The 25,083-nt window shown below is 47.8% G+C and overlaps 1 protein-coding gene across 4 annotated transcripts in view; it reads right to left on the bottom strand.

Moving 5' to 3' along the window:
• LOC138765247 (uncharacterized) overlaps nt 1-25,083 on the bottom strand; it is a 36,606-nt gene that overhangs the window by 7,448 nt on the left and 4,075 nt on the right. Inside the window, exons 1-3 of one of the 4 annotated variants that reach the window (XM_069942253.1) lie at nt 24,651-25,058; nt 10,554-10,663; nt 4,781-4,874 (exon numbers count right to left, since the gene is read on the bottom strand). In XM_069942253.1, the coding sequence (XP_069798354.1) occupies nt 4,781-4,874; nt 10,554-10,663; nt 24,651-24,753 (307 nt within the window). In that variant the 5' untranslated portion in view covers nt 24,754-25,058. The other 3 variants (XM_069942251.1, XM_069942254.1, XM_069942255.1) reach the window with 3 other exon arrangements.

Consider the following 25,083-nt stretch of genomic DNA (forward strand, 5'->3'; position numbering starts at 1 on the left):
CCACCTCTCTCCACAGCCTCCATCTACCTTCACCTTAAATATCCCCAGTGACATGGCCTCCGTAGCCATTTGGGTAAAGAAATCCCTTCTCATCTCTGTCCTAAAGGGACGTGTTTGTTTTCTGAGGCTGTGCTCCTCTGGTCCTGAACTCCCCACCACAGGAATCATCCTCTCCACATCCACTCCAGCCAGGCCTTTCAGTGAGACAGTGATAAGGAACTGAGATCTCAAGTGATAAGCTGCTCCCAGCAGTGGTTACAGCACAGAAAACAGGCCCTTTGGCCCTTCTTGTCTATGGCAAACTTATTCTGCCTAGTTCCACTGACCTGACCCCAGTCCCATCCATGTACAGACTCAAAGTAATTTCAACAATCAATACCATTTTTTTCAACATTCACAGAACATAGAGAGACTGTGTTTTGTTCCCCACCCCCAAAAACATAACCAGGCCGATTATACAAAATCAACTAAATAACAGAGGGGTTCAGAGCCCCCACCGACAAACCTAAACATGGAACAACCTCATTAATAAATAACCTAAAAAAAACTACAACAGGGCTAAACAGAAAGCACACCCATTGCCTGGGCCCCGTTCCATTTCCATCATTCCAATCCTTTCCCTTCTGGGACAGGCTTTTATAGTGTCCATGTTTCACAGGGAAGAGGAGCTCCTCAATCTACGTGCCCATGTGTTTCAGATATGGTTGCCCCACTCTAACAAATATGCTGTGTTTCTTCCTTAGATTGTATGTGATTTTCTCCAGGGGAATACAACTCTGCATTTCCACGCTTCATCATGTGATATTTAGTTGGGAGTCAGACTTCCATGTAACCGCTATACATTTCCTAGCAACTGCCAAGGCGGCCTTCATGAATAGAATTTGATCTTTGGTCAATCTAAAATTTATGTCCCAAGTATTTCCCAGAAGGTACAACTTTGAATCCTGTGGAAAATCCACTTTTGTAATCTTTTTTCAGAATGTCCTACCAGAAGGGTCTCACCTTCGTACATTGCCAGGTGGAGTGGACAAAAGTTCTACCCTCCACACCACACCTAAAGCACATTTCTGAAATTTCCGGCTTTGATTTGTGTAATTTTTGTGGTATGAGGTACAACTGGTGCAATAAGTTATATTGCACCGACCTGTACCTGGTGTTGATGACCCCGATCACACTGTCCAGACACAGGTCTTGCCACCACTCTTCATTGATTGTTGTGCCCAAGTCCCACTCCCATCCCTCCTTTGAACTGTGTAGCCCAGCTTCAGGCCCTCACTTTGGAATGTGTAATACATTCTAGAAATAAATTTACACATATTCCCCTTGTCGAATTAGGATCTCCATGTTACTACATCTAGGAAGGGTCAAAGGTGGTCTTAATTTTTCCTTTAAAAGAGATCTTATTTGCAGAAGAATGTTCTATTAGACAAATCGTTTTGTTTCTCAGCTGCTCACAAATGGCATGAGCTGCCTTTCTTTGTAACAGTCCTCGATACACGTGATTCCTTTCTGGCACCAGGCACCCAGGATCTTATTACCCAGAGTCAAAGGCATTTAGGGGATATCCCCACCTTCCATCCAATACATTGATTTATTTTTTGCCATATCTGAAGAATATGCTTCAGTGTGGGGTTATTTGTTTTCTTTAAAATTAATTTAGTGTCCCATTTGTATATACATTCTCCTGCCAGCTTTTCACCTATTGTATCTAGTCCAATTTGTACCTAGGAGGGGGGATCCCACCCACTCAAAGAGTGAGGTGATAAACCTTGCCTGGGCTGCCCAATCATATATTATTTTTAAATCTGGTAATTTTAACCTCCCAAATTGTGGAGATTCTAGCCACATTACATTCCACCGGAACCTTCTGACACATTAATTCTTCTTAAATGTTAAGATTGAGCCCATGTTCACCACTTCAGCTGGCACCTCATTCCACCCCCCCCCCCCACCGCTCTCTGTGTGAAGAAGTTCCTCCTAATGTTCCCCCTAAATTTTTTCCCTTTCACCCTTAACCCATGTCCTCTGGTTTGTTTCTCACCTCCCCTCAGTGGAAAAACCCCATCTACATTTACTCTGTCTACCCAGAGAACCATAGAAAACTACAGCACAGAAAACAGGCCATTCGGGCCTTCCTGTCTATGCTGAAACATCATTCCTCTAGTCCCACTGATCTACACCCATTCCATAACCCTCCAGGCTTCTCCCATCCACATTCCCACCACTCTCTGAGGAAGGAAGTTCGCCCCCTAATGTTCCCCCAAACTTTTCCCCTTTCAACCTAAAGCCATGTCTTTTCGAATTTATCTCCCCTAATCGAAGTGGAAAGAACCTACTCGCATTTATTCTGTCTATACCCTTCATAATCTTGTAAACCTCGTTCAAATCTCCCCTCATTCTTCTACAATTTAAGGAATAAAGTCCTAATTTACATAATAATTATTCTTTTTATGTGAAGATGTTGTCTCCATATTTGAGACATATGGGTTTGGAGGTACACAATAGTTACTATTTTTGCCGTTTTGTGTTTTTTTTAAATTGTAAAGATCTGGCACATTTCCCAGCAATGAATAAGTAACTGATATATGGGTTTTTTTATCCCTCACCAGAGGGTTTTTTTTAAATAGAGGGATAAGGGAAGAGGTTATATTGGGGTTTTTTTCTCTTTTTTAGAGGGCTTGAGTTTGTTTTTTTTGTATGTTTTTAATTATGTACTTTATATATTCATAAATAAAGTTTATTTTAAAAAAAAGAATAAAGTCCCAACTTGTTTAATCTTTCTCTGTAACTCAACTCCTGAAGACCTGGCAACATTTTAGTAAACCTTCTCTGCAATCTTTCAATCTTACTGATATTCTTCCTGTAGTTTGGTGACCAGAACTGAACACAATATTCCAAATTTGGCCACACCAATGTCTTATACAACCTCACCATAACATCTCGACTCCTGTACTCAATACTTTGATTTATGAAAGCCAAGATGCCAAAAGCTCTCTTTATAACCCTGTCCACTTGTGATGCCACTTTCAGGGAACAATGTACCTGTATCCCCAGATCTCTTTGTTCCTCCGCATTCCACAGTGCCCGACCATTTACTGTGTATGTCCTACCTTGGTTTGTCCTTCCAAAATGCATCACCTTCCACTTGTCTATTAAATTCCATCTGCCAGTTTCTGGCCCATTTTTCCAGTTGGTCCAGATCCCTCTGCAAACTATGAAAGCCTTCCTCCCTCTCCACAACGCCTCCGATCTTTGTGTCCTCAGCAAACTTGCTGATCTAATTTCCCACATTATTATCCAGATCACTGATATAGGCACACCACTAGTCGCAACCCTCCAGTCTGAGAAGCATCCATCCACCATCACTCCCTGTCTTCTCCCATTCAGCCAATTTCAAATCCAGTTTACAACCCCCCTGTGTATACCTAGTGCCTTAATCTTCTGAACTAACCTCCCATGTGGGACTTGTCAAAGACCTTACTAAAGTCCATGTAGACAATATCCACAGCCTTTCCTTCAATTACTTTCTTGGTAACCTCCTCAAAAAACTCTACAAGATTTGTTAAACAGGACCTACCACACTGACTGTCCTTAATTAGCCCATGACTCTCCAAATACTTGTATATCCATTCTCTCAGAACTCCTTCCAACAATTTACCTACTACTGACGTTAGGCTCACTGGCCTATAATTTCCTGGTTTACTTTTGGAGCCTTTTTTTTAAACAATGGAACAACATGAGATACCCTCCAATCCTCCAGCACCTTACAACATGGCTAAGGACATTTTAAATACATCTCCCAGGGCCCCTGGTATTTCTACTCTAGTCTCCCTCAAGGTTGAAAGGAATATCATGTCAGGCCTGAGAGACTTATCTACCTTTATTCGCTGTAAGGCAGCAAGCACCTCCTCCTCTTTAATCTATATAAGTTCCATGCCACTACTGCTGGTTACCCTTCCTTCCTTCCTTATACACTATGCCAATTTCCTGAGTAAATACTGAGGTTCTACCCATAGATGACCATTCTGATCCTCTAGAGGACCAATTTTATTCCTAATTATCCTTTTATTCTTAACATACTTGTAGATACTCTTTGGGTTTACCTTCACATTATCTGCCAAAGCAATCTCATGTCTTTTTGCCTTCCTGATTTCCTTAAGTATTTTCTTACATTTTCTATACTTTTCTAGTACCTAATTTGCTCCTTGTTGCCTATACTTGCTATACACTTCTCTCTTCTTCTTAACCACACCACAAATATCCCTTGAAAACCAGGGTTCCCTCTCCCTGTTAACTTTGCCTTTAATCCTGACAGGAACGTGCAAACTCTGCTCTCAAAATTTCCCCTTTGAAGGCCTTCCACTTACTGGACACATCCTTGCCAGAAAACAGTTTATCCCAATCCACTCTCCCTAGATCCTTTCATTTCCACAAAATTAACCCCCTCATCATTTTAAATACCTCTATAAAATCTTCCCTCATTCTTTTACGATTCAGGGAATAAAGTCCTAATCTGTTTAACTCACTTCCTGAAATTCAGGCAACATCCTAGTAAATCTTTTCTGCACCCTTCTATCTTATAGATTCTTTCTTAATTTTGATCTGATTTATTTCTTTTCATGGTTGATGTTTTTGCATTTTACCTACGTCATATTTCAGGCACATTTGAATTCCGAGAATGTTATCATTGAAGACACTTTGTTCTTCAAAGAGCCAATGCCCTCTTACCAGGATGGATTTCTAAGCTGCCACAACACCAAGTGTGTGTTCCACCACATACCTGCAATGATGATTGTTCTTGGAAACTTGGAAAACATTGCCTGGTCCTGTACAGTTGGAGAGGCAACAGCAAGACTTGGGCGTTCAAAAGGCGGCTAGAATGAAAAATTAACTCATTAATCCACTCAAAGATTAACCTACCGACTGGCGGTGCTTTGTACAAGTATCATCATCGATACCAGCCCAGGTTTACAAAACTCATGAAAAGAATGGCGTGCCGCCAAACGAATTTCGTGACGCTTGTTCGTGACAATAAATTCTGATTCTGATTCTTTTATGTAACAGTCATCAGGTTCTTGAACCTCCCTCATTGCCCTTACCCTGAACTACTCTGGGACTACCACAAGGTCAGTCTGCACTACTTATTTGCTTGCACTAAATTAACTGAAATATTTATCAGTCATATTTATTATCTCTCTGCACTGGGGTTATGTCATGTACATTATTGCAGTTGGTCCATCTCAGATTTATTGATTTAAGAGAACATACACAACGCCACATACAACCCTGAGATTCTTTCTCCTGTGGGCCAGGCAGAATGACCATTTATTGGCAGTGCAAAAAAAACTGACTCAACGTACACACGTAAACAAATAAATAAATGTAAACAAACTAACTGCTATATAGAGAGAATTAAAAAATTAATAAAGTGCTCACGTAAAAATCTTTAAATGAGTACCCAATTGAGTTTGTCGTTGAGGGGTCTGATGGTGGAGGGGTAGTAGCTGTTCTTGAACCTGGTGGTGCGAGTCTTGTGGCACCAATACATCTTTCCTCATGGCAGCAGCGAGAACAGAGCGTGTACTGGATCCTTGATGATTGCTGCTGCTCTCTGATGGTGGCGTTCCCTGTAGATGTTCTCGGTGGTGGGGAGGGTTTTGCCTGTGATGTCCTGGGTTGTGTCCACTGCCTTTTACGCTCAGGGTTATTTGTGTCCCCATACCAGATCCAGACCCTGACCCTGATGCAGCTGGTCAACACATTTTCCTCCCCACCACCGTAGAAATCCTGCATATCTGTTTGGCTTTAGCACATGTATATTCTTCTTGTGTGCACGACAGTAAACTCAAACATGGCCTCGAGATCTGGGGGAGCAGATTTAGGACAGAGGTCCTTCTTCCAGAGAGCAGTGAATCTATGGGATTCTCCATCTGAGGAAGCAGTAGAGCTGCTCACTGAATGGGTTTAAGATGCAGATAGATTGAAGAATGGGGACTTAAAGATTAAGGCGAACATGCAGGAAAATGGAGCAGAGTCCACGGCCAGATCAGCCGTGATCTTATAGAATGGCAGTGCAGGCTGGATGGGCCAAATAACCGCCTCCTGCTGGCTTCAATGGAACTGAACGGTGGGAGGCTGGTACAGTCATGCATCACACAAGTAGAAAGAAAGAGAAATCTGCCTCACCAAGGCACACTCAAGTTCTTTAACCTCAGGAGCCGCGGGAGGGTTTACCTTGTTGACTAATGCTGTTCCCGATTCAATTATAATGAATCATCCTCTGGACCCAACAGTTACCTTCTCTCTGGTTGAAGGAAAGGTCAGCAATGCAGAATCAGAATTTAGCGTCATGAACATGTTTTGGGGCAGCATCATAGAGCAAACATTTATATAAACCACCTTATAACTTCTCAAAGCATTTCATCACAGGGCGGTAAGTCATTGAGGCATCTCACACTACTCTTCTTGGGTACTGGGATGATTGATGCCCTTTTGAAGCAGGTGGGAACTTCCAACTCCAGCAGAAAGGTTGAAAATGTCCGTGAGATTTTAAGAGATTTTAAGCTGGTACGACATCAGGGTTGCAAGGGTTCACCCTCATGAATGACGTTCTCTGCAGATACTGCCTGACCTGCCAAGCATTTCCACATTTTCCTGAATCTCACCAGTTTCTTGCTGAGTGGGTCACCCTACATTCAACCCCTATTACAGGAGGAGTTTTCAAAAGGTCAGGAGTCAGACGGTGAGCAGGGCTCCAGAAGAGCCTCAGACACTGATGGTGTTGGTGGGGGGGGGGGGTTGATGTCAGGAACCAGGGATTGAGGTGGGAGATTTGGAAGCCTGGAGCTTGGGGCCACAGCTGGACTGGACAGGAGGCCGAGTGGCTATGGAGAAGACACAGGACTCGGCAGTAGATTGACAAACACTCTATGTCTCCAGAGGGACTCTCTTCTGCTTCCTGGTGCATCTTTATGGGCAAATATTTTGTGTATTCGTGTACACAATACAGGGAGGTTAAACTGCAGAGGAAAACGCCGGGAGTTCCTGCTGCCTGCCTCTTGCACAGGGCACCATGTTTGCCCACGGATGGAGCAGATCTGGGAGGAATGTGGGACACGGATGATCCCTCGAACTCCGCCTGCATTATCAGCAATGCCTGAACTTGGTCACATGAGTGCTGAGGCACTCACGATCCACGTGTCCAATCCACTGGGCATCTATGGCCGCAATAAATCTGCCTCATCTCGGCCATAATCTCAGCACAAAATCTGGTGCATTTGCCCCACTCTGCTCAACCTCAGAAACAGAAAACAAACATGCTGGGGAAACTGTGCAGGTCACACAGTAGCCACAGGGAAGGTAGGAGGATAAGGTGAGGTGGAGGGAAATGAGGGGAGGGTGATAGGGTCCGGGGAAGGGGGGGATTCAGGAAACAGGGGCTGAAGGTGGCAAATTCCAGGGTCTGGAAACTGAAGGTCTAACTGTCAGCCACTGAATATTGCACCTGCGGGAAGTGAGGAGACTGGGGAGGGGGATGACTGCTAAACGGCAGCACTACCGCCAGTGCGGACCTGGGGAGAGCGAGGAGCAGTGACACAGTGCAGCTCCACAGGGCCCAACCCTGTGTAGCCTTCGGCTACAAACAGGCATTAAACAGCCTATTAAAGGAGCCAACAGTGGTTTATGTTAAAATCCTGCGGTCGTGGGTCCAAGATGGCGGCCCCTATGATCGGCAGCAGCCGCAAGGGATTGCAGACTCCGTGGAAGTCGAGGACTGGCGCAGGGTACCAGAAAATAGGGAGATCACCTCACCCCTAACCTCCTCGTTTGAGAAGAAGCGAGGAGATATCCCCAAGGACGGTGATGGACTGACAATGGGCTGAGCAGCTAAAGGACAACAAGTAGTGGGTTGTAGGCATCTCGAGGTGAGGAACCCACACAGGCTATGGGTTGCTAGCGACTGTGGTCAAAGGACTACATCAGGCTGTGGGCTGCTGGAGACTGGCTGAGGGGGTACCAGGTATTGGAACAGGGATGTGAGAGAGTGCTGAAGGCTTCCTGATCACGTCAGGAGGTTTGGACCTGGAGCTCAGATTGTCGATGGTTTGGACTAAAGGGACTGTGGCTGCGGGAGTGTTGGAGTTGAATTGAATCCACGGACACTCAGTGAGTGACTCTTGGTGGGGTGGGGGGGGGGGGGGAAATGCTCTTGCTTTTCTTTCTCTGACTGTAAGGGGCACCGAGCAACTTCTCCTGATGGCAAATCTTTGTCTGTCTGACGGTTGACCTAAGGCTATTTTGCGTAATATTACTTCTGTTTTACCACATGACAATAAAGGAATCTTGGGATTTCAGGTGAGGAGACTGGGGGGGGAGGGTGTTTGAGGAGGTTGGAGGTGAGGAGATTGGGGGAGGGTGTTTGAGGAGGTGAGGAGACTGAGGGTGTTTGAGGAGGTTGGAGGTGAGGAGATGGGGGAGGGTGTTTGAAGGGTTTGGAGGTGAGGAGACTGGGGGGAGGGTGTTTGAGGAGGTTGGAGGTGAGGAGACTGGGGGGGAGGGTGTTTGAGGAGGTTGGAGGTGAGGAGACCAGGGGGAGAGTGTTTGAGGAAGTTGGAGGTGAGGAGACTGGGGGGAGGGTGTTTGAGGAAGTTGGAGGTGAGGAGACTGGGGGGGAGGATGTTTGAGGAGGTTGGAAGTGAGGAGACTGGGGGGAGGGTGTTTGAGGAGGTTGGAGGCGAGGACACTTTGGGGGAGGGTGTTTGAGAAGGTTGGAGGTGAGGAGACTGGGGGAGGGTGTTTGAGGAGGTTGGAGGTGAGTAGAATGGGGGAGGGTGTTTGAGGAGGGTGGAGGTGAGTAGACTGGGGGGAAGGTGTTTGTGGAGGTTGGAGGTGAGTAGAATAGGGGGAGGGTGTTTGAGGAGATTGGAGGTGAGCAGAATGGGGGGAGGGTGTTTGAGGAGGTTGGAGGTGAGGAGACTGGGGGGATGAGGGTGTTTGAGGAGGTTGGAGGTGAGGACACTTGGGGGAGGGTGTTTGAGAAGGTTGGAGGTGAGGAGACTGGGGGGAGGGTGTTTGAGGAGGTTGGAGGTGAGTAGAATGGGGGAGGGTGTTTGAGGAGGGTGGAGGTGAGTAGACTGGGGGAAGGTGTTTGTGGAGGTTGGAGGTGAGTAGAATAGGGGGAGGGTGTTTGAGGAGATTGGAGGTGAGCAGAATGAGGGGAGGGTGTTTGAGGAGGTTGGAGGTGAAGAGACTGGGGGGAGGGTGTTTGAGGAGGTTGGAGGTGAGGAGACTGGGGGGGCGAGGGTGTTTGAGGAGGTTGGAGGTGAGGACACTTGGGGGAGGGTGTTTGAGGAGGTTGGAGGTGAGTAGAATGGGGGGGAGGGTGTTTGAGGAGGTTGGAGGTGAGTAGAATGGGGGGAGGATGTTTGAGGAGTTTGGAGGTGAGGAGACTAGGGGGAGGGTGTTTGAGGAGGTTGGAGGTGAGTAGAATGGGGGAGGGTGTTTGAGGAGTTTGGAGGTGAGGAGACTGGGGGGACGAGGGTGTTTGAGGAGGTTGGAGGTGAGTAGAATGAGGGGAGGGTGTTTGAGGAGGTTGGAGGTGAGGAGACTGGGGGAAGGTGTTTGTGGAGGTTGGAGGTGAAGAGACTGGGGGGAGGGTGTTTGAGGAGATTGGAGGTGAGGAGACTGGGGGGGCGAGGGTGTTTGAGGAGGTTGGAGGTGAGGACACTTGGGGGAGGGTGTTTGAGGAGGTTGGAGGTGAGTAGAATGGGCGGGAGGGTGTTTGAGGAGGTTGGAGGTGAGTAGAATGGGGGGAGGGTGTTTGAGGAGTTTGGAGGTGAGGAGACTAGGGGAGGGTGTTTGAGGAGGTTGGAGGTGAGTCGAATGGGGGAGGGTGTTTGAGGAGTTTGGAGGTGAGGAGACTGGGGGGAGGGTGTTTGAGGAGGTTGGAGGTGAGGAGACTGGGGGGGCGAGGGTGTTTGAGGAGGTTGGAGGTGAGGACACTTGGGGGAGGGTGTTTGAGGAGGTTGGAGGTGAGTAGAATGGGGGGGAGGGTGTTTGAGGAGGTTGGAGGTGAGTAGAATGGGGGGGAGGGTGTTTGAGGAGTTTGGAGGTGAGGAGACTAGGGGAGGGTGTTTGAGGAGGTTGGAGGTGAGTAGAATGGGGGAGGGTGTTTGAGGAGGTTGGAGGTGAGGAGACTGGGGGGGAAGGTGTTTGAGGAGGTTGGAGGGTTGGACCAGGGAACAGAATGGTGAAATCAGGAAGAGAGAAGCACCAACCCTGAGACCATGGGGAGGACACAAGAGACAGCAGACACTGGTGATCTGGAGCAAGACACACTCTGCTGGAAGAACTCAGCAGGTCACTCAGCATCCGTGGGAGACGAAGAACAGTGTGCACTTCAGGCTGAAACCCTCCATCAAGACCCCTTCATGTTTTTCTCCCACGATGCTGCTTGTCTCACTGAGGCCCTGCTCAAGCCTCCTCCGTCTGCAGGTTGTTGACACTGAATCACAAAAGTGTGAGCAGACCAAGGAAGGAAGGTGTAACCTTACAATGCCAAGCTTGACGGTTGGTCTTTGCTTGACTTTCGCCGTTCCAGAGTCCACAGTCGCATTCAGAGCCCCTTCCCCAGACGTCAGCAACAAGAGCTCATCCAACTTTCCTGCAAACAAGCACAGACCACAATCTTCAATCACCGGCAACTTTCTGCTTTTGAACCATCGCCAGACCCTCCACACCCCAGGAAGAACAGTAGCAGGCAAAGTGACCTCTCCTCCACTCCACCTTCCAGTACATGGTGCCTACTCCAACCTTGGTTCCAGGTCACTGCTCTGCACCTGCCCTCGATTCCCTCACAGTTTAAATACTTGTCAATCACTGCCTTGGACGTAATGACTCCACCTCCATGGCTGTCTGGAGATGAGATCCTAAAGATTTGCAACACTTGAGTCTTGAACATAGAACAATACAGCACAGTACAGATCCTTCAGCCCTCGATGTTGTGCCATCCCATATATTCCTTCCTAAAAAAAAGTACTAAACCCTCTCTACCCCATAACCCTCTATTTTTCTTCCATCCATGTGCCTGTCTAAGAGTCTCTTAAATGCCACTAATGTTCCAGCCTCCACCACCATCCCTGGCAAGGCATTCCAGGCACCCACAACTCTCTGTGTAAAACACTTAACCCTGATGTCTCCCTAAACTTCCCTCCCTTCACTTTGTACACGCGTCCTCTGGTGTTTGCTGATCCTGCCCTGGGAACAGGCGCTGGCTATCCACCCTTTCTATGCCTCTCAGAATTTTGTCGACCTCTATCAAGTCTCCTCTCATTGTTCTATACTAAAAAGTGAAAAGTCCCAGCTCTGTTAACCTTGCCTCATCAAACTTGTTTCCCAATCCATGCAACATCCTAGTAAATCTCCTCTGCACCCTCTCCATAGCTTCCATATCCTTCCTATAATGAGGTGTCCAGAAATGAACACAAAACACTTAAATGTGGTCTCACTAAAGATTTGTAGACAAGAATAGCAACATGACCTCACTACTCCTGAATCCAATCTCCCTATTGAATCCCAACATCCCATAGGCCTTCTTGACTTTCTTATCAACCTGTGCAGTGATCTTGAGGGATATATGGATTTGCACCCCACGGCCCCTCTGTTCATCCACACTCTTAAATAACCGCCCATTAACCCTGTACTCAGCCTCCTGATTTGTCCTTCCAAAATGCACCACTTCACACTTATCCAGATTGAAATCCATCTGCCACTTTATCCTGTTGTAACCTATGACAATCTTCAGTTCCACCCACAACTCCTTCAACCTTTGTGTCATCTGCAAACTTACTGACCCATCTGTCCGTCTCTTCATCCAGGTAATTTATAAAAATCACAAAGAGCGGGGGTCCCAGAACAGATCCCTGCGGCCCCTCCACTAGTCACTGACCTGCAGACTTCTCCAAATGCTCATAGACCCTATCCTTAAGAATGGGGGGTAAAACACAGGATTCTGATAACACTGTTGGTTAAGTCAAAAAACACACAAATGCTGGAGAAACTCAACAGGTCAAACAGTGTCTTTATGTAGCAAAGATAAAGATACATCACCAATGTTTCAGGCTGGAGCCCTTCATCAAGATGTGGGGGAACATGAAGATGCCCAAACAAAGGGGGGAAGGGGCGAGGGGGGGGGAGATATGATAAGTTGGGGGGGGGGGGAACACCCCTCCCCCTTTTTGTTCACACATCTCTCATTCCCCCACACCTTGAAGGGCTCAAGCTTGAAACGTTGGTTCTGTATCTTCACCTTGGCTGCATAAAGGACACTGATTGACCTGCTGAGTTTCTCCAGCACTTGTGTGTTCTATCTTTAAGAATCCTCTCCAATAGTTTACACACCACTGATGTAAGACTTGAGATGAAGAAATTCCTTCCCACTTCAGCTTCCATATTGGAATAAAGACTGAGCCTGGACAACCTTTCCCTATAACTCAACCCCTCCAGTCCCAACAACATCATGGTGAATCTCCTCTGCACCTCCACCAGTTATTGATGTACTTCCTGGAGCAGGGCAACCAGAACTGCATATAGTACAGTGAGTGTGGTCTCACCAACACCTTGTACAGCTGAATCATGAGGTTTGTGCTCAGTAACCCCTCCCCAGTGATGACTAGCATGCCAACTGCCTTCTTCACCACCAACTACCTCAGTCTACCCAAGTCATGGTTGTACCCACCTTTGGCAGCTCTTCCACAGACCCACCACCCTCTCGACCAGGGGTCCCCAAACTTTTTAGACCATCAATCCCTTCATGGAATCCTTGATCCCTCATAGAGGTATGTACCAATAAATAAATAAATAGATTGACGTGGTTTCGATGCGCATTAGTGAGGGACCTGTACCATATGGATAGTGTCCAGGCCTGCCAGCAACAACCCAAACTTTGTTACAGCACCCCAATCACCAAGTAACAAATCTCTAAATTAACCAAGCAAGTGATTACAGCAACAGTTAAAAAAAAACCTTTGCTTCTGGCCAAGAAGATGCTAAACAGAGCTGGGTCCAAGTCTTCACCATCAGCGACTCCTTTCTCAACATAGGGTGCAGTGCCGTCCAGATCGAGCCTCAGGCTCCCAGGCAGGACCGGGGACTTGGCCTCCACAATTTTTTTCAACCCCAAAAGTACAATCAACCCCCTGGCATTTTTAGACCCCCTTGGATAATCCTATCGACCCCCAGGGGTTGATATCGACCACTTTGGAGACCTCTCCTGGACAAAACAAAATGCCTCTCACATCCCCTTTTAAACATTCCCCCTCTCTGAAACAATACCCTCTACTTTTGTACTCCTCGACATTGGGAGTCACTGTTGTCTTCAATAGGTTTAATGATCTGAAATCAATGACCTTCTGTGGGAGAAGACTCCTCAGTGATCACCATCCCCAATGAAGAAACTAATTCTCATCTCAGTCCCGAAAGAAATGATGACATCCAAGGGTAAGTTTTCTACACAGAGAATTGTGGGGGCCTGGAATGCCTTGCTGGGGATGGTGGTGGAGGCTGGAACAATAGGGACATTTAAGAGACTTAGGCACATGGATGGAGGAAAAGTAAAGGATTACGGGGTAGAGAGAGAGTGGTGATAAGTTTCCTCCATTGTATATAGTTATTGTTGGTTACTGTATATATGGAGCTGGCCCGCCCACTGATAACTCATACCCTATGACTTCTCAACCATGGTCTTGGGCCATAAAGGTTGAGCCTCCTCTCCCTTCCTGCCATTCTTATTCGTGGATCCAGGCCAGCAAGGTTCTTCTGTATATTAAAGCCTATCGTTCCCTCAGCTTCATCTTGGTGGTTACTGATAGTGTGCTACAGAGGGTTTAGTACTTTTTTTGGTAGGAATATGTAGGTTGGCACAGAGGGCTGAAGGGTCTGTAATGTTCTATGGGCAAGTTCACAACTTCTGTAGTCTTTCCCTATCCTGGGTGTTGACATCTCCATACCAGACAGTGATGCAACCAGTCAGAATGTTCTCCATGATCCACCTCTACACCTCTCAAGGACCCCCACCACCCAGGCCAGGCCTTCTTCACTCTGCTACCATTGGGGTAAAAGGTACACGAGCCTGAAGACGAACACTCAGCAGCACAGGGACAGCTTCTTCCCCACCGCCATCAGATCCCTGAATGATCAGTGAACCAAAGACACTGCCTCACTTTAACTTTTCTTGCACTATTTTTTAATTGATTGTTGTAAGGTGGTTTATATGAACGTTTGCCCAGTGACGCTGCTGCAAAACAACAGATTTTGTGTCTTGTTCATGACAATAAATTCTGATTCTGATGTGAGTGGGAAAATGTTGAAGGCCACTGTCCTAAACCAACATCACTAAACCGTCACCTTGGAGTTTGCAGTGCTCACATTCCCCATTGCATGGCACCAGGGGGACAGTCGAGCTCTTACTTTGCCAGCTTTCAATTGACGGGTGGTGAACAGCGTTCTTCCTCCCTGCATCGTCAGAGCCACGTTTGACACGCCTCACGGGACTTCCCTGGGCTGCGGGAAACCCCTGCTCTCACAAATTCACACTCAGAGACACGACTTGCTGCAGATTCCAGCAGGAGCTCCCACAGGAATCAGGCAGCTGTGAGTTTTCCAGTCCTTTTTAATTAATGGGTGTACCCACTGGAAAACAAGGCTGCAGCTGAACCTTACGATGAGCTGATGACTCCGCAGGCAAAGCACGGCTCCAAAGTCTCAGTAAACACTGGGTTCTGGTGAACAAGCAACCACTCCCTCAACATTCTCACTACTAGGATGAAGCTCTGCTCTTGTGGTGTCTGAATGCAGAATAAATATTTCCTGTAATTCTATGAAAAAATCAGCTTTGCCATAATGACAAACACTGCTTGGTTTCAACAGCCTGGATCAACCACTCTCAACTGTGAGGGGGGGTGGTTGGGGGAGGGCACGCATGGTCTGGGTCACAGCACCGACTGCAATCACAAATTTTTTTCATGTAGTTGGTAGGAGAGAAGCATGGAAGGAACCAACTAAACTTGACAGTTTCACAGAGAAGGGAGCCATAAACTTTGAGCAGAGTCCAAAGGGGGCCACAGCCAACAACACAGGTTGAGACTGGCTGGTCTCGAGGACCACGAGGTCACTTAAAATGTCAGAGCTTCAATAGAGGTGGACATTGCTGCGGTTTGTCGAAGGAGGAGGGTCCCACGGAGGGAATGTTTCCTACAGGCAAGTACAGCAGACAAAGAACACAGGCAGTGTTCAGGGGTATCCGGTGTCTGTTCTCCAATCAGAACAAGGTTTCTCGAGAAGAGCAAAGTTAGAGAATCCCACAGCACAAGGGATGTTGGGGGGGGGGGGTGGTGGGGGGATAGGGTGGGGAGAGAGAGGTGAGGAATATGATAGTTCCAGAGGAGGGAAAAGATTGGGTGAGCAGAGAGATACAAAAGAAAAGTCTGCAGACACCGTGGTTAAAGAACACACAAAGCTGGGAAACTCAGCAGGTCAAATCCTTTATAGAGCAAAGATAAAGATACAGAACCAACGTTACGGGCTTTAGCCCTTCATCAAGGTGTGAGCAAAATGTTGGCAGGCACCCGAACAAAATGATAGGGGGAGGGGGAAGAGCATGGACCCAAGGGCAGGAGATAATAGATGGATAAGGGAGGGAGGACACAGCAGCAAACGGGGAGGGGGGGAATGGCTCTGTGAATGGAGAGGAAAGGGAGTGGAGAGTTGGAGGAAGGAAGACAGAGAGAAAAGGAAGGAAGAGGAGAGCAGGTTAGCACAAACTGGAATAGTCAATGTTAATGCCATCTGGTTGGAGAGAGCCCAGATGGAAAATCAGGTGTTATTCCTCCAGGTGGTCTTGGTGGGATAGTACAGGAGGCCACAGACAAATGTGTGAACATGGGAGTGTGACACAGAATTGAAGCGGTTGACCACTGGGAGATGCCCTTCACTGATCCGGACAGAGCAAAGGTGCTCAGAGATCTCCCAGCCTCTCCGATGAAGAGGCCACAAAGGGAGCATTGGATGCAGTAAATCACTCCCATGGATACACAAATAAAGTGTTGCTTCACTTGAGAGGCCTGTTTGGGGCCCTGGACCATGGTGAGGGAAGAGGTGTGGGCACAAGTGTAGCACCTCCTGCAGCCACAGGGGAATGTGCTGGGCTGGGGCTGCAGACGGAGGTTGTGGTTTACTTCTGTGAAAAAAGGGAGGAGGTCCTGCAAGTGGATTTCAGGGAGTAGGTGGCGAGGTCAGTTTCAGGTGGACGGATCACTCCTCAGCAACTTCCCCTTGGGAGGTTTGCTGAGTGTTGGAACTAGTTGGTCCACAGAATGGAAAGCTCAGCAATGATTTATGAGAGAGAAATGTAGTTCTCCGAATGGGAAAAGGTCATGGGTGACAGAGAAAACAAGTAGTCGGAGACTGCCCAGGCTTGAAACCAAGTGCCAAGAACAGGAGAGGTGAGCAGAGGGCACGGGAGGACTGGAGAAAGTTGATCCTTTGCGAATCCTGGGGCACATTGCGGGGACAATGGTTGAGTGAACTAGGATGCAGAGGCTTTGGAAAGGGTGCAGAATGGACATTAAATTGTAGGCGTTCAGCACGGTAACAAGCCCTTCCTGCCCAAGAGCCCGTGCCTCCAAAATAGCCCAATTGACCTACAACCCCCAGGAGGTTTGAAAGGTGGAAGAAAACTGGAGCCCCCAGGGGAAACCACACAGACATGGGGAGAACATACAAACTCCTTACAGATAGTGCCAGATTCGAACCCAGGGTTGCGGGCACTGTAAAGAACTCTAATCACTATGCTCATTGAGCATTTAGACTCAATAGGGGGCCTCACATTGACTGACCACTTCTTTCGACGGATGCTGCCCGATCTGCTTCTCGTGGTTCACTCAAGTTTCCTGCATCTGCAGTTTTGTGTTCGACGTTCTACCAGGATATTGACTGAATTGAAGGGGATGAGTTTTGGGGAGGGGTTGGACAAAGTTAGGTCGTTTTCTCAGAGGCTGAGGGGGTGACCTGATTGAGGTTTTGAGAGGCATTGACAGGGTGGGCAGTTAGAACCTTTATCCCATTAACATTTAAGATAAATTTGGACAGGTACATGGATGGGAGGGGTATGGACTGGGTGCAGGTCAGTGGGACAGGCAGAATAATGGTTTGGCATGCAGTTGAAGGGCCACAGGGCCTGTTTTCTGTGCTATTCTATGGTTCTGATCTACCTCATTCCTGTTCAACCAATGGCAGGAGGTGCCGTCATTAATACTCAGGAACAACGTGGTCACCAACACCCAGTCTGGATTTCACCAGGACCACTCAATCCTGGACCTGGGCACTGCCTGGGTCTAAACACCAGCAAAGAGCTGGATTTTCCAAGAGGTGAAAGGGGACCAATACAGATTCCAGCAGGAGCTCCCACAGGAATCAGGCAGCTGTGAGCTTTCCAGTCCTTTTTAATGAATGGGTGTACCCACTGGAAAACAAAGCTGCAGCTGAACCTTAGGGTGAGCTGATGACTCCACAGGTAAAACATGGCTCCAAAGCCCTCAATACAGAAACTGCCCAGGATGAGTCAAACTGGTCTATGGGCATCAAGAGAATATTAGGCAGTGCTTGGAGATCAGGTTCCCCTCTCCCATAACACTGTATGAGTTCCTTGGGCCAGTGATCTTTGTCAAACTGGCTTTATCTGTTTCTCAATGATGTTTCTTCCTTCATAGTCGGTGTTGGGGAAATTCAATCCCATTCACAGCTCCTTGTGAGATGAAACATCCCATGCAGTAACACCTAGACATGGCCTGACAAGTGGCATAATGTTTGAGACATAGAGGTGCCTGGCAAAGACCCTTTCCAACAAGGTAGGGTCTATCCGGAATCTCCCAAAATCCTGGGAGGGACAATGACCAGAACTCATCTGGACAAACCACAGAAACGCTGTAGCTGCAAGAACAGCTCAGAAGCTGGGAATCCTGTGGTGAGCAACTCATCTCCCCATTCTCAGTCTTTCTACCATCGACAAGGCACTGGTCAGGAGTGACTTAACATCCTCTACTTGCCAGAGCTAACATGGATCCAACAGCTCACAAGAAGCTCAACAGCGTCCAGGACCAAGCAGCCACTCAATCGGCTCCCACCCACACACCAACACCATCCACCTCTCCACTGCACGGAGCCCCACGCACAACATGCAGTACAGTTACACACCCTGGGTCTAATCCTGGAACTCCCACCCCAATAAGACTGCAGGGACCCCTTCCTGAGAGCACTGCAGTGGTACCAGAAGCACCTGCACCAGGGGGTAAGGGGGACACACAACATACTGACCTGCACTCTAGTGGCTTTAGTATTTTGTAAAGGTGAAGGTCCCATGATGGTCAAGTGACACTACATTTAGAATGTAACATACATGAAATTCTTTAACTTTTGTCGAGCCTCAGGCAGACACTTTGTCCAGCGCCCCTCACAACTGTGCTGTTCTGATTTTAAATAGAGGGCAGAGGTCTTCACAGGATGCTGCCTGAAATGGGGTTGGAGTTGTATGAGACCAGATACATTCACACTGGAATACTAGAGGCTGTGGAGCGGTTTATAAAATCACCAAGGGCATAAATAAGAGAGGCAACCCGAATTCCTCGCCAAGGCAGGGAAGCCCAGAACAAGAGGGCACAGGTATGGGTGAGAGGGAGGAATCAACTGAGGGGGAAGTTTCCCACACCCACACAGTGGTTAACATCTGAAAAGGGCAGCCAGAGGTGGTGGTGGTGGTGGTCATGAAAGATACAATGATAACGTTTAGAAGATGCGTGGATGGGTAAGTAGAGATGTGGCAAATGGGATTGGTGTAGATAGACACTCCGAGATGCTGGAGAAACTCAGCCGGTCCTTCTCAGCATCTGGAGGATCTGTCAGGCCTGAAAAAAGCTGAAGCAGGATCTATCAGAAAGTCTCAGAATTCAAACAACGGGGGGAAAGGAAGCAGGGAATGGAGAGATGATGGGGAATTGGGGGGGGGGGGAGGGAGGGGTTAATGTTTAATGAAAGCCAGAGAAGTGGATGTTAATGCCATCCGGTTGGAGTGGGGCCCAGTTGGAATATGAGGTGTTGTTCCTCCAATTTGCGAGTGGTCTCAGTCTGGCTGTGCCCGAGACCATGGACAGACATGTCAGTGAGGGAATGGGATGGGGAATTGAAATGGGTGGGCACTGTGAGATCCACACTATTGCAGCGGACAGAGCTGAGATGTTCAACAAAGTGATCTTCTGGCCTGCAGTTTCTCTGACTTGGAGGAGACCACAATGGGAGTCACCGGATGCAGTAGGTGACCCCTACAGATTCACAAGGGAAGTTTTGCTTCTCTTGGAAGGATCCCCGAATGGTGGGGTGGGAGGGGGTGTGGGCACGAGGAGCATCTCCTGCGGTCACAGAGGTAGGCACTGAGGGGCTATTTGTGGGGAGGGAGTCACGGCGGAAGGCAGAGAGGGGAATATGTATTCAGTGGTGGAATTGTGTAGTAGGTGGTGGAAATGGTGGAGGAGGATGTGTTGGATGTGGAGGCTGGTGGGGTGGTGGGTGAGGACAAAGGGAATCCTGTACTTGTTGCCCAAAGGGGCAGAGGAGTTCAGGGCAGATAATGGAGGATATGTGGGTGAGGGCCGAGTTGGTGGTGGTAGAGGGAAAGCCACGTTGTTTAAAGGAGGACATCCAAATGATCGGGCATGGAAATCTTCATCCTGGGTGCAGATGTGATGGAGACAGAGGGATTGGGAGAATGAAATGGAATCCCTACAGGGACAGGGTGGGAAGAGGTGTCATCGAGGTAGCAGTGGGAGTTGGCGGGTTTGTAGAAAATGTCAGTCAAGGGTTTATCTCCTGAGGTGGAGACAGAGAGATCGAAGAAAGGGAGTGTTGCTCGAGATGGACCAAGTGAATTTGAGGTCGGGGTAGAAGTTGGCAGAAAAGTAGTGAAGTCAATGAGCTCATCTTGGGTACAAGAGGCAGCACCAAAACAGTCAACAAACAGGCAGGCAGAGCTGGGGCCCATGGGAGTACCCATGGATACTCCTTTAACCTGGAGAAAGTGGGATGAGTGAAAGGAAAAATTACTGAGTTGAGGACAAGTTCTGCCAGACAGAGGAGGGTGTACATAGACATCAAGATTCAGTGTAGTAGATTTAGGACGGAGATGAGGAGGACCTGCTCGCAGAGAGTGGTGAATCTGTGGAATTCACTGCCCATTAAAGCAGTGGAGGCGATCTCAGTAAATATATTTAAAACCAGGTTGGATAGATTTTTTTACATAGTCAGGGAATTAAAAGATATGAGGAAAAGGCAGGTAGGCGGAGATGAGCCTCTCATTGGATCAGCCATGATCACCTTGAATGGAGTAGCATGGCTCGACGGACCGGATGGCCAGCTCCTGCTTCTACTTCTTATGACCTATGCTTATCATGGTCAGCATGTTCTATGCTGGACGATTCTACGATTCCATTCCTCTTCAATCCCAAAAACTAATGAATGGATGGATAAGCAAGCCCCAATCAAACTGGCAAACAACGTGGCTGGTAGACATCCCATTATGCAACTCAGGGTCAGCGAGGTTACCAGCACACACTGACCAACAACTCAAGTCGGGGTTACAAACTAAACACCCTCCAATTAACAAACCGGGAGAGTGTCTGAGCGAGAGATGGTCAGGAACCTGGACATCTGTGGGGTGAGCTGAATTGGGTACAAAAGCCTGTGGTTGAACAGCAGAGTGGGTGCTCAGAGAAGGCTGCTCTCCACATTGCAGCACGGTCAACCCCGAGAGGAGGATGGGAACCACCCAGACTGTTGGCAGAGTGCAGCTTAGCAGAATACAGAAAAATGTGGCCAGACGGAAAAAAAAGTTAGATCATCAGTAAAACATGTCAGAGGAAGATTTCAATCTCGTCCAACTGGAATCTTTCTCATTCAAGAATGGAGTTCGACCGGGTAACTCAGCAAAGGGAAATATGCAGTAAGGAAGATCAGGCACAAGGGAAGAAAAAGCCAAGTTTGTGGAGATTGACTCAGTGTTTCCAATCAATGGGCTTCAGTCAGAACCAGAAATGGTTGGAATTACACTCCATATTTCAGATTGTTCAGGGAGGTGTGAAAGGGGAAGGGGTCGTGTTGGGGGAGGAGAGCGGGGGGTTGTGTCGTGAAGCAAGGTGGTGGCATTGGGGGAGGGGAGGTGAGGGGGTAATGTTGCAAAAGGGATGGGGAGTGAGGGGTAGTGTCAGGGGGAGGAAGGCGGGAAGCATTAGGTGGGAAGCCAGGTTGGTCATAAATCTGCTTTCACATGCAGAAGCAGTGAAAAAGCTGCAGATACTGGAATTCCGAGACAAAAACCAAGATGCGGCCATGCTCAGCAAGTCAGGCAGCACCTGTGGAGGGAGGGAATCTGGTCTAATGTCTAAGGCCAACAACCATCAAACAGAGTGGGTAAAGTCAGAGAATGCATGTGACAGGATACAGAGAGGAGGGGGAAGAGAGCAGAGGGAATGTGTGCAATAGGGTGGGACCAGGACGGCCAAATGGAGAATGAATTTACAGTCAACATCAAGTTCCAATGGGGTGGTCCTTCCTGCTTCTACAGGACACTGAGCATCAGAGGACAGAGTGCAGTGAGGTGAGAGGACACTGCTAACCACTGACAGAATCCTGGCTCCTGCCTGTACTCACTGCACACATTCCAGTCACATGGGAAGGGTGACAGTGAGCAGGGGTATGTCGACGACCTGGTCTGTGTAGAGAAAGGTAATGCAAAGGAATATACAATAAATGAAGGCTGCAGAGAGGTGTGGAGGTGCAGAGTAACCACCTTAGTGAACACAACCCAGGCCATCACAGGCAGAACTTGGGGCAATATCAAAAAACTTTGCAAATGTCTGCAGATGTGCGGTGGAAAGTTTGTTGACCAGGCTGCATCACAGTCTGGTATTGGGACACTAATACCCCTGAGCATAAAGCCCTACAGCCCAGGACATCACAAACAAAACCCTCCCCACCATCGAGAACATCTACAGGGAATGCTGCCGTCGGAGAGCAGCAGCCATCATCAAGGATCCAGCCCACCCAGCACACGCTGTTCTCACTGCTGCCATCAGGCAAGAGGTCTCGGTGCTACAAGACTCGCACCCCCAGGTTCAGGAACAGCTACCACGCCTCCACCGTCAGACCCCTCAAGAACAAACTCAATCAGGGACTCAGTTAAGGATTCTCACTTTGCACTTTATTATTGCACAGTTTGCTTACATTTCTTTCTTTGTTTGCATTTCTCTCTTTTGTACACATCTTTTTTTCTTCTGTACAAATTACAGTTACTGATAAGTGGTAATTCTGCCTGGCCCGCAGGGAAAAGAATCTCAGGATTGTATGTGATGTTACGCATGTACTCTGACAATAAATCTGAACTTTGAACTTTTAAAGGCAGCCAGATAGGTTGGTAAAGAGTTAAACGTATGCACCCAGGGCGTGAAAGAGGAGGCTGTGCCAGAGCTGAGCACTAGTTAGGCAATGCCTTGTGTTCTGGTCACCATAGTACATGATCACGCTGGAGATCTGTGCATTCTGCGCCAGCACCGGAAATCTCTGGCTACAGGGAAAGATCGGAGAGATTGGGTTTGTTTTCTTTAAAACTAAGAAGGCTACAAGGCATAATTAATACTGAGAGATTGAAGTAGAAAGGACCCATTTCCCAAAGCAGAAAGGTCAGACATCAAAGCGCAGAGAATTAAAATAATTACTGAAGGACGAGGGGGAATAAAATGTTTTCAACCTCCCCGCATTTAAACAGTGTCTGGTGTAACGTGCATGGCTCCAGACCCAGTGCTGGAAGGTGGCATCCCATCTTCATGGGGATAACTGAGAGGAGCGAGCCCACAACAACTGTCAAGGGTCTATGATTCACAGTGGTCCCTCAGTAACCTCACCCAGCGGAATATTTTTAGGACTGGAGGGTTTGAATTATAAAGAGAAGCTGGAACATTTCTCCCTGGAGTGCAAGAGGCTGAGGGGAACCTTCAAGAGGTTTAAAAATTCATGAGGGACATAGATAGTGGGGGAAGATGGTGACTAGTCTATCAAGAACATCTACAGCAGTGGTTCTCAACCTGTTTCTTCCCACCCACATCCCACCTTAACCAATCCCTCACTAATCACAGAGCAACGATGGCATAGGGATTCCTTAAAGTGGTATCTTTCGATGAGCTCTACAGTGACCCTCTATTTTTTTTCATCCATGTGCCTGTCTGAAATGCCCCTAGAAATGTAGGCAAAGATCAGACAATAAGGCACCTTGTGGGAAACAGTGACATTTTCCTTTCTGACAGGATAAATGATTCTCCAACCGGTTAGAGATGGGGCTTGAAGCAGTCGTACAGCACGGAAACCTTGACCTAATTTGACCTTGCCGACCACAGTGGCCACCCAATCTAGTTCCACTTCCCTGTGTTCTGCCCACATCCCTCTAAAGCTTTCCCATCCATGGACCTAAATGCCTTTTAAATGTTGTAACTGTCCTCGCAGTTCATCCCACATCCCCACCAGAATCCAGGTACCCACTGGTACAGAGGCCTGGAAACTAGAACCTCCAGGTTCAAGAACAGTTTCTTTCCAATGTCGATCAGACCCTTGAACCTTGAAGTTCATTGATCATAGACTGCTCCAACTCCACACACCAACTGTTTACATTAGTGCAATTCACTTTTCTTTACACTAGGATTATCGCGTATGATACAATGTCTCATTTAACTCAATTAGTTTACTATTACAATTTTTTTCCAAGCTACCCACAGCAGCATGTGGGGCACTGCAGAGTGTGTATGACAACAAACTCAACGTCATCCCTTGCTCTTCCCCTTGAACTCCCTCTCAACCCCCATCCTCACCCCACCTTAACCTGATGCCCTCTAGTTTTAGATCTCCTTTCCCTGAGAAGCAGAGGGTTCTGGGTGTCCTACTGCACGATTCTAACAATCCAGTGTGCGGATACAGCAGGTCATTAGGAAAGCTTTTGTTTACAAGCCACGTCTGGAACACCATTAGAGGATTAGTCTCCCTATTTATAAGGCACTGGGCCCAATTCCAAGAAGCTGATACTGGAATGGGTGGGCGGTTGATAAGGGAAAGCTGCAAAGGCTGCACGTATCGGCTGCAGATACACAAATCGTGCAGATCCTGTAATCTTGAGCAAACAATGAGCTGCTGGAGAAACTCAGGTCAGGCAGCGTCCATTCTTATCATCCTAGTAGCAGGGGTGTCAAAGGTTATGGGGAGAGAGGAAAAATATATCAACCATGATTCAAAGTGATGGAGCAGATTTGATGGGCTGAATGGCCTCTTTCTACTTCTATGTCTTGTGGCAATGGTCAGTCAAGTTCATGGCCAAGACCCTTTATTAAGGCTGCCCGAGTTCCTTCAGTATTGGTTCTAGTCTCTGTTGGGGTGTGTCTGAGGGAAGGAGACAAGGGATACTTGCAGCAACTCTCGACAATGCAGACATGAGAACCACATTGGCTGGTGAGGGAGGAACGAGGTGTGGGGGTGGGGGTGTCACCGTTTACCAAGATGGCATCACGTACTTGCCAATTTCCATTCTCCCCAGAGGGTCACGACATTGGAACGTTGCTCCTCCGAGGAGCAGAGCCTTTGACCATTTGTTTTAAGGCAGAGGTGGAGAGACATTTGCAAAGGTTCAGCGTTGAAGGGTTGCCGTGAGGTGTTTGGAAGTGCCGAGCCAAGGTTACAATGAGAGCAGCCGTTATCTGAGGGCAGGCTCCTGGCACGTCCTCCTTACTGTCCTGTACCACTCCTGCATCAGAAAAAATGCCTTCAGCTGCTGAGAGATTTTTCCTGGTATTCTCCCAATAATTGACAAACCTTTTTTTGGCATTTTGTTTAAAGAAAAAAAATATGCTTGATGTTGATGTGCCAGCCCTGACAAACAGCAAGACAAAATATAAATAGCCAAACATTCAATATCTTAAACTCTCTCTGGGTTCACAGCACACTCAA

This window comes from Narcine bancroftii, chromosome 5 (genome assembly GCF_036971445.1).
Source record: "Narcine bancroftii isolate sNarBan1 chromosome 5, sNarBan1.hap1, whole genome shotgun sequence".
Classification (NCBI taxonomy): Eukaryota; Metazoa; Chordata; class Chondrichthyes; order Torpediniformes; family Narcinidae; genus Narcine; species Narcine bancroftii.